Source organism: Tinamus guttatus, unplaced genomic scaffold (genome assembly GCF_059628265.1).
Source record: "Tinamus guttatus ecotype Peru unplaced genomic scaffold, ASM5962826v1 Tinamus_guttatus_pri_ptg000059l, whole genome shotgun sequence".
NCBI lineage: Eukaryota > Metazoa > Chordata > Aves > Tinamiformes > Tinamidae > Tinamus > Tinamus guttatus.
The window spans coordinates 343,080-353,685 of record NW_028288593.1 but is presented as its reverse complement, the minus strand read 5'-3'; the positions used below and the strand labels follow the sequence as shown (position 1 = coordinate 353,685).

General features: G+C 37.8%; 1 protein-coding gene across 1 annotated transcript in view; it reads right to left on the bottom strand.

Moving 5' to 3' along the window:
• Nucleotides 1-316: 316 nt before the first annotated feature.
• GHR (growth hormone receptor) overlaps nt 317-10,606 on the bottom strand; it is a 61,512-nt gene continuing 51,222 nt past the window's right edge. Inside the window, exons 5-8 of the mRNA XM_088540307.1 lie at nt 6,989-7,160; nt 4,779-4,869; nt 2,521-2,590; nt 317-2,262 (exon numbers count right to left, since the gene is read on the bottom strand). Coding sequence (XP_088396433.1) covers nt 1,291-2,262; nt 2,521-2,590; nt 4,779-4,869; nt 6,989-7,160 — 1,305 coding nt within the window. The 3' untranslated portion in view covers nt 317-1,290. The remainder of the gene's footprint in view (nt 2,263-2,520; nt 2,591-4,778; nt 4,870-6,988; nt 7,161-10,606) is intronic.

The following is a 10,606-nucleotide window of genomic DNA, read 5'->3' as shown; positions in this document are numbered from 1 at the left end:
TTGCAAAGCTCTGGAAAGTTCCTAATATACTTAAGAACAAGAAGCTTCCCCTGCTGAGTTTTGTTTCCTCTCCTTCCTCCTTCCAGAAATCTGGCCTAATGCAATCAGAGGAGACGTTGCTAGGCTGCAAAAAAGAGACCAACACCTTGGAACGACACTGGATTCGATTCCCTCGATCCATTGAAGTCATTTAAACCCAGCATAGCTTCAAAAATGAACTGCTGGCCAAATCCTGAAGTCTTTATCGCTTTAATCAACACTTTATGTGGCACAAACAAATGACTGTAGTGACAACTTTGGCTGTAAGAAGGCTTCAGAACTTGGTCAAATGTGAAAAGATTATGCTGCTAAATCACTAGAGCTTATTCATGTGTGTTCCAAAATTGTTCAATGAAAGTGTAGTTGTACACTGTTACATACTGTGGTCAACAAAAACTTGCTTATAAAAAAGTATATTATTAGTATTAACCAGGATCGGATGGAGCAGAAAATATAATTTGCCCGAATATTCTGTATATTTTAAAGTTTTCTACAAAACTTTCAATTTCATGTATATTTCTATATTACTTACTGTAAGAAAGTAATAGGATCAGCTACTGTAGTTTCCTACAATATTTCAAAACTTTTCTATAGGTTTCCTTGGAGGTATAAAATGACTCTGTAAAAAAATCTGTTCTTTTTTTCTTTTTGCTGCACACAAAATTTTTATAAAGCAAAAAATACTTTTCTAATATTGCAGCAATTTCATTGCTTAGATGGGTCATCATAATTAAACTACAGTGTGTAGTGTAATATAAAACATTTATGCTTTTATGACTAAAATATTAAAATATATTTTATTAATTTATATAAATCAAAATAAATGTGTTCTTTATTCAAGCTTTTTTTGTTTTTTTCACCTATATGTTCAGTTTCCAATTACTGCTATAAAGATCTTTGCCAACAGCATGATGTTTATTAAACTCTTAGACTTTAAACCACCTGATTCTTAGCTTTATCAAAAAGCACGATTTACTGTACATTAAACATAGTAATTTCAATGCTTAGTATCACAAAAATCAACACCTACAATAACAAGACAGTCACTGCTAGTAAAACAGTCTCAAGACAAATTCATAGATAATATTTACAGAACACAATAGGAATATTTTGATGAATATTTTATGTTTCAACATCTCAGATAAAATTATAACAACCACAAGAAACTTTTAAACTTCATTTTGGTTTCAGCATACAAGCCCAAGCTGACTCTCTGCCGTGAAATACTGCATACACCTAGTCAAAGAAGAGCTATGGCATGATTTTGTTCAGTTGGTCTGTGCTCACGTAGCCACAGGACACGTTAAATTCTTTGTCTGGCACAGGCAGCGCAGTTGCGTTGAGCACAAGGCCTTGTGGAGAGTGAACTATATGAATAGAAGTATAGTCTGGCACAGGCATCTCCATGCTCGGGGTTTCTGCTGCCGGCCCCCCGAGGCTGATGCCGGTAGTGGTAAGGCTCTCTGTGGTGAAGTAAGCGTCCTCGTTGCAGCTTTGCTCCTGAGCGCGTGGCTCTCCCTCCTCGTGCGAACTCACAGCAATGCATTTTTTCACGTCTGCCTCACAGAAGTAGGCACTGTCCACGGTGAAGTTTTGTTCTGCACAACCCTCACACTCTGCTCTCCCCACCTTGGATTTCTGCCCAGGAGAGAGGACGACGCTGCCTGCTGGAGTAATATCACTCACTTGCGCATAGAAGTCAGTATTTGTCAGGGAATTCTGGTTACTTAGCTGGGTATGGACTGAGGGACTGGATGCTTCAACACCGTCAGCAAAAGGTGGCCACGACTCATTATTTTCACACGGAATTTTAACATTTTTCGTATTAGGCTTTTGGGTGTCTGTATCTAAGATTAGACTAGGAAGCGACTCGTTATCTTTCCTATCAAGGCACAAGAGATCCTCTTCTTTCTCAGTTGTCTTTTTGAACTGATCAGTGTCAGAAATTGCATCACACGTGTCACTAGCACTAAAGTCTGTCTCTGGAATATCTGGTTCACAACAACTGGCCCGTCCAGAATCATCATCCTTTGCTCCCAGGCAACTGTGTGATTTCAGATGATCATCAGTCAGGAGCCGGTCGGTATCTGAACCTCTGTTCTTTTCATCAGGGTCCTCTATGTCCAACTCAATGAACTCAACCCACAAGTCATCATTGTACAGCTGTGTCTTGTAGCTGTCATGGCTGGCTAAGATGGAGTTCACTTCGTCTAGCTTTCCTTTCTGTAAAGCAAGAAAAAACAAATGTTATCAAGGAACAAGTGAAAAATTTTGTGCTTTTTGAGAATGTTAACTTAAGGAAAGATAAGTGTAGCTGATGTAATGGCTGCAAGGTGAGTTCTTCTTCTGTACTTTATGAAAACCAATTTTATCCCTTCATTTCATGATTTCTTCCTGTAAAACTGTTCTGCCTGGAGAACAATTCTCACCTGGTACTACTGCAATGATTCCCACTCTGAAGATTTTAGATCATAACATTACCTTTAGAAGATCGGGGTCAATCCCTTTAATCTTTGGAACTGGCACAGGAGGAAAAATCAACATTTTTAATCTGGAAAAAAAAAGATTTTTTTTTAGTTTGAAATGGTCCTTTATGTTCTGAAACAAGGGAATTTTACACTGCATTTATAAATGTTTACTTCAAAACTGAAAGGATTTAAATTGAATTTGAGGATTCAATTTAAACTAATGCTAAGGAGAAGGATTGTTTCCTTCTCTCCTTCCAAATAGGTTTTATCCTTGTAGAGAGAACTAGTCACTTGCTAATGCATAGATACTTAGTATAGAAATAGATATTATTCCAGTCCTTCATAAAGCAAGTAAATTTTGGAAAAAATCCAAAGAGAAAGATGATTCTCCATAATATAATAATAATTCAATAATGGTGGGCCATGCCTACCATCTCCAGTTAACCTCTGTGCTTCTTTTGCAAACAGAAGAACTGTACTTCCCAAAAGGAAAATCCATCCATTTTCTTTATACTGCATCACTTGCCTACTTGAGAAGGTAAGCTATGAGAATATAAGATCCAAATCCAAACACTAGTTTTGTTAATAACCTTGGTGAAGCCCAGGAAGGACCTGAGGAGCCTTAAAAAAGTGCCAAAGAAAGATTTAGGCACCTTCTGCCTAGCTATGGAAGGCCCAGATTGCCTAGGTGTTTTGTTTCTTTGGCAAGCACTGCCCAGTAAGTTAGAATAGTGGCCAAAATCCCAGTAACTCTGCACCTACTCCCTGGAGGGTTGTGCTTGCTGGGCTCTGACCCTGCTCTCAGAGGTGCTCCAGGACTGCGCATAGCGTCTAACTAAACAACTGAAAACTTCTGCCTATCACTGCCCGGAGAAGCTGTTCAGGAGTGAGACCTGGGCTCCTTTCTTACCCTCAGGTAGTTCAAAACTGCCTCTCTCCACTTTACAGAGAATGAGCTAACTACTGTAGATAGGGCAGCGCTCCTAGGGAGCCTCGTTTGGGTCTTGTGAGGTCACAGTTGAGGGAAATAGGAATTGGTATCTGGTACCCTGCATCTACAGGAGGAAACTCAATCTTGGTATTTGGCATTATGGGAGATCTACGTAGCCTCCTCCTCTATGGAAGTTCCCACTCCCCCCAACGCAAAGGAAGGGTTATGGCTAACGAGTCCAGAAAAACATCCCAGATAAAGGGCCCTCAGTGGAGGAAAGCCTCCTCTGAGAATCATGAGGAGCATCTAAAATCTGAAGGAGCTGTGATCAGATATGCTTCAGCCTTCAGGATTTTCTGTGACCAAGACCAAGCCACTCCTGGCTCGGAGTGCTCACTTGAGCAAGCTCCAGGTCCCATGTGTGAGTTGCTCTCTCCCCATTCTGACGCCTCTAGATTTTCTCATGCATCAAATCAGAAGTCTTGATGTGAGCTCCAAACCGGGATGCTGCTACAGGGAGGGGCTGCCTGAAAGTCAAGCATTGCCAAAACTTTGAGCTGCTTGCCTGTATTTTTTCTTAGAGCTAGCTCAGACTGCACCCGTTGCTCCGTCTTGTTCTCATTTCAATGACTTGCTGTCATGCTGGGATGAGAACACCCGTCAATGCTCATTTTCAGAGCATACATATGAGACCACTGACAGGCATGGGGGATCGACTGTGATGTTGCTCCACAATCTAGGATGGTGCTGCCATGACATCCCAACTGAATTAGTTCTGCCGAAACCCATCCCTGAACACACATTTGGGGCAATGAATTTGTTTTGAAACCATTCTATCATTTTTATAAATGAGAAAATCCTGAGCTTTGTTTTGGTCATCTTATTTGTAGGAGCATCAGTCTGTTCACAGAGACCAAATACTGCCTTATGACTAAAACTTTTTCCCGTGGCTCTGAGAAGAAACAGTGATCATCTGAATAGTCTAACAACAAGAAACATATTGACATATATTGGGGGAATTTTTGAAAAAAAATGTATAAAACAGTATTTACAAAACTTCAACAGACTAAAAACCTAATTCCATTCAAAGCCTTCAGTAAATTAGCCAAATAAATACTGTGCTATACAATGTTCTGCAATCGAAAGAGAACAGGACCTGTTGCTCAGACTCCCCCTGCTCAAGGCCCAGTGCTTATAAATGCCAGCATCTATGTTTCTTAGGAGGATGGGAAACAATCTCTAAAATAGCTTTCAGACCCCTAAATTAAAAAAAAAAAAAAAGAAAACACCTATTTTTTAAACTGCAAATAAACAAAACCTGATAGATGAAAACTGCCCACCTTGGTTGTTTAGACAACAGGACTAAGATCACTGTTACAGCCAGCCCACATGCTCCGAAGATGACAACTAAGAACCAGGGAAACTCAATTTCTGTAACAAGAGAACAAAAATTGATTAGCAGGAATCTACGCCTCTGTTGCATGTTTAATTTTAACCTTTTCTTCTGCTGCCCAAAAATTCCAAAGCTATGAAAAACAATAAGGGAATTTCTGGTTACTTAAATGTAAAAGTTTTGTAGTAAGCAGAAACAAAAAATACCCTTTCAGTCTCAATGGTTTCTATATTGCATTTGTGAGTCTACTTGGATCCTTGCAGAAACAGACTGAGTTTTTAATGTCAACAAAAGCAGAGACAACATAAGAAGCAAAAACAGTCATGAGAGGAACGTTCTGACTGCTTGGAGCGTGCCAGTAGTTGTGATACCATGTAATGCTGTGAACCATGTTACTGCTTCTGTTGGCCAGCACGGAGTGAACACTATTTACAGTGTGTAACTCTACGAAATCATAGGCAAGCCATCCCTCTCTCCCAGAAACTAAAATATGGCCGTGTCAGAAATCACAACACAACTCTTTCAGTGGTTGATTATTCATTTTATGTTCTGAGTAGTGTCAAATGCAAAAAAAAAAAAAAGGTATTCTTTCTTTTCCTCTTTTCATTTACATTGCATATTGTTACAAGGAGAAAACGTAGATGACTGGTAAGTTTGGTAGGAATAAAGAATAATGCTGATAAATGTTTTCTCTCTTAAATACTGGCAATTACATCATACTCAAGCTGGCACTGTGGAAAACACAAAGTAGAGAAAAAAATATTCTGGCTATAGTCTTAGATTATTCTCATTTGTTCCCAGTGTTAAGTTTTCCATAAAAACCTCACTTATTTTTATGATGAAGAGATACTGGATGGAGTTCCATATATGAATATAAATATATAGTGTTTGGAAAAAAAAGTACTTTCAGGCACTGGTTCTAGCTCTCTATTCATAGGTTAGATTTTGACTTAAACTCTTTAATGCAGATAGGCCTATGTGAGATTTTTCCCAATTTTGGTAAAAGAGAAGCAGTAACTCCTTGCCATGTCAGTGAGAGCTGTGGATATCCTGCTGTGCTGCTTTGAAAAATTGGAAGATTACATTCAAATTGAAATGCTGAAAATTTCAAATTTACTTCTATGTTCTGAACGGTGAAGTACTGAAGAAGAAAAAATAAATTTTGCCACACTGGAGTATGCTGTCTCATTTTTCTTGTGCAGAATTTCCAACTTAGTCCCAGTCCAACAACTCAATACCTGGAGGGGAAATCATCCATCAAATCAGATCACTGCTGCTGTGTGAGAATTACAGGTATCTGTGTTGCAATGACTGAGGAAAACTGTGTCATATGACAACTTAGACTTTCAGAGGTTTTTCATTTTGTTCATATGAAAACTGTGACAATTCAGATTGATTTGGGGTAGCAAAAATGCCAGGGGTTCATATAAAATACGAGTAAAAATATTAATATAAAAAGCTAAAAAAAATAAGGGGGAAATCTAGCTAGATTTTGAAAGGTAAGAGTTATGTTTGATTTTTTAACACCTCCAGTAATATTCTAGAAAACAAAGTCTGTTAAAAGAATGTGCTAAGGAAATCATATTTTGAAGAGCTATTTTAGTTTCTCACACCTGAAAATTCTTTAGGATAAGGCACTACCTCATTCTTTTAACAGACCAAAGGTAGTGCCCAGAAGTTGTTTCTTCTTCTGTCTTACTTCAAAAGCAAGTACAAGCACGAAGGAGGCAAACACTGTGCTTACTAGTTGCAGGGACATTGGGAAAGCACAGCACAGTTCTGATAACAGACTCAGCCGGTTTTATGGAAGGGACAATTCTCTGCCTCACTTTTAAAGTGATCAGTTTACACAGTGAAGTGTGCGATTTCACACACTTGTGTGTTGTTATTTTAGACTCTATGGTGTGGGCAACAGCAGTTATTGTTTCTGATTTTTGAAGTTACCCATATTTTTGCTCTCTGAAGAGCTGTGATTTTTTCCTGAGTTTACTTCTGAACACATATATAAAACTTATACACTCTCAATCTCATCAAGTGAATTTCACTTAATAAGCTGACAATATATTCAGGCATAAAACATAAAAGGAAAGAATAAACAAATAGACAAAAAACACAGCAATGCTTATAAAAACACTTTGCTACTTTTTGCTTCTTTACCTTCAGGACAATGAACAAGTTCAAGGCCTGCTTGAGAAAAAGATACATAAAGGATATCACTGAACTCCCCAAATTTTTCAGAAGTTCGTTGTCTTGATCGAACTCTTATCTCATAATCTCTTCCCGTCTTCAGAGAGTACAGCGGGACCATTGTTGAGAGCCTGGGTTCTAGCTGTAGAGAAAGAATGACTGATTTGTTTGTTGCATATTCAAACTTAGCATTCACAAAATCAGCAATCAAAGGCACATTTGCTACTTGGAACTTGCAAAGGCACCACAAGAAGCGTTCAAAGAAAATTCACGCCATTTACTTTGAACCTACTAGCGACCAAGCTGCTTTGATTTAGGAGATTGAGATGGAGAATCCAAGTTCTCTGTAAGTCCAGTCAATGAAAAAAGGCAGCTGTGCCCATATACTCTGCAAGTAGGTAGTGTGAATATCTCCCAGTGATCTCATCAAGTTGCAAATCTTTTTTTTTTCTGTTATAACACACTATTACCATCTTCACAGTGCCAAAAACCTTGTTCAAATAATATGAAAGTCCTAAAACAACTGTAATCCCCATTACAGATTCTGTTTTAAGAAGGAAAATGAATTAAAGGCATCTTAGATAAATGCCTTAGAAATCTGCCTTTTTTCTTTCTTTTTGGAAGACTGCATAGCTGCCAAAATCTTGACGTATATATAAGTGGGATAATGCAAAGAGACAACGGTAGAGCTGGGATCAGATTGTAGTTCTATAGACTTTTACATTTAAGCATTAACTGCAACATACTTGGATATTGCTGCATACCAAACTATGTAGGAAGACACACTGGAGGTCTTAATTTGTGAAATCTCTCCTTATACTCCTCTTCTGAAGAATATTATTTTCTCACACTAAAAGACCAGTGCAAGCAAACAAAAAATGTACACAAAACATAAATTCACATAGCACAGGGAATACAATCGACTATCACACACTAGCCCATCTTACTTATTTCATGCTATGAAGTCACAAAGAAAGAATACATTTTTTTTTTTTTGCATGAGATGTTTTTATTGAGACATCTAAAGGAGATTCTTATGCCAGGGATGCTAGGGCACTACTGTCCAGGACAGCAGTGGCCAGGCACTTGTAAAGGGCAGTATACAGGCCAAAATGGAGACCTGAAAAACATGAAGTGTAATTACTGCAACTGTGTAATTTAAATGACCTCACTTGCTGGAGGTACAAGATGCACTTCAGAAAGTGCTAATAAGGAATGGCGTATTTGATCAGAAGGATCAAATCAAGTGAAAACTATGAGAGGCACAGGATAAAAGGTAACCAGTAAAAATGAATGGCAGCGCATAGGAAACTCATTTAGGCAATTTAGGCACTGGCTTCAACTGTCCCTGGTGGAAAATAGAGTGAGAAGTGGGAGAAGTACCAAACCAGTTCAGAGAGTGAAAGGGGGGGCAGCACAAGGCGGGCACCCACACAGCCCCATGCTCTGTGGGGATGGTGGCCAGGCCATCCAGTGCATTCGCTCACATCCCCCAAATGATCCTCCCCGTACATCAGGCTTTGCTGCCCTGAGAATACTGCAACGTAAATTTGACCTTTGCCAACAAAAAATCGACAAGATATGAGAGCCAGCAGCGAGTCCGCCAGAGTCCGGTCTTATTCACAGTGGACTGACTTGTGGTCATCAGTGACATTCCACACGAGGTAGATTTGGGCCTGTTCTTTTTTTTTTTTTTGTAAATAAATGAAAAGATGAACCCAATCTAAACTATAATAAATACTAGAGGAAACGTAGATTTTTAAGATTCCCTACCTTGCATACATTTTTTGGTACTTCACTTCTAGATCATCACTCTTCACTACTGTTTATACGACAAGCGAGTTTCCACACCTCATGAGGAGAACACCACAGCCTCACAGAGACTGTTGCTCCTCATAATTATCAAACTTGCACGAACATTAGAGTCACAGATTTTCAGTCTAGTGAGTGAAACGGGCAACACTTTAAGATAAGAAATTTAAAAAGATATTCAACAAATAACTTGTAACAATAGCAAAAGTTTTCCAAAGAGTAACTACATTGAATTTGGATCTGTCTCATGAACAGTTACTAAACGAGAATGGGGATTTTATTGTTTTAGGAAGTTTCTCAGGAAATAATTTCGATTCTTTCAGCACTGTGATTTACTCTTGCAATACTTTGTTAATTAAAGTTTAATCCCTATACCAAGATGTAAGTTATCTACTTTCAGTTATCAAATGGACTGAAAGAAGCAGGTACAATATACATAAAAAAACCAAACAGGTTCATCCCTCAAAGACTGCAAAATGAAATTACAAACCAGCCTTGTTTGGTAAGTCCCATAAATTCATATTTGTATCAATTACATGTAGAAAACTTTATGTCAAATTTAAGTAGCCAGTATCCTTTGTGTATAAAACTAATAATTTTAAAATTGAAAATGTAACTCTCCATCCATCATACACTATCCATCAGTAGTACCTCTTTACTGCTTCAGTATTTGTTTTACAAGATATTTGTACAAATACCTGCTTTTTACAAGCAGAAAGGAATGCAAAGAGAGAGAACCCTAGTTTTGTCTTTTGCTATTATCTTAGCCCAGATCAAAATTTTGTCTAGAAATTTCACTTTTGTGTTCTAATTGATAGTTTTGCAAGGAATAACGCCATGTGGAGTAGGCTGAAAGGCAGGATAATACACAATACAGCCCCAATAGAACACAATCATCTGGGATACTGTTTCTTGAGGCAAGTAGAGCATTCAGCAATTCCTTAATGGTTTTCTGAAAGAAGAAAGATTGAACTTCAAGTCTTTGCCCCTCCCAAGAAGAACTATTCTCAAGACGTACTGGAATTACTGCTAATGGAACTAGCAAAGAGATTTATTAGTGTATTTGTATGATTGATAGCTAAAGTCGTGTAAAAAAAAATCTAGACTTGTCATTTTTAAAGAGATATTTGGATTGCCATCTTCTTTTGCAAGTCTCATACAAAACCCTGCAGGCTTTCAAGTTGTTCCTGTATTGATTTATTGCCTAAACTTAACCCATTAGTAGGCTTTAAGATATAGACGGTACACAGTAAATAAATACAGCCAATGTCAGTACATAGAAAGAAATTCAGACAAGGAAAAGTTAGTAAAAATTATAGACATTATAGGCCTTGCTTGACTATGGACTTACTGATAAGAAATAAACAGAAAATGTTAGCATTGAAAAGGGTTGAAGGTGAGAAGGGGTCAAAGGCCTTCCACAGATAAGGCCAACAAATCAGCTTCACTACAAATATTTCACTTGGTAATCTGTCTTTTATAAGTTAAGACAAATTATTGAGTGTGTCTGATTCACTCTGTCAGTTAATTCATTCCTATTAATAAAATAAGAAAGGTTCTACTTTTCTACTCTGAATCATGTTCTTATTTCATTGAACTGATGTTTAGAAAGACGTCCCTATATCCAAATATTCTGTAACATACTGACATTTAGCCTAGACATTCAGATAAGCTGGATACATTTTTTTTTCCATAATAAGAAAAATAACTTCATGAGAAGTTAGTGGTCTTCAAAGAAAACCTAAAAGATTTGCAGTATAAACATTTCATTTTTTC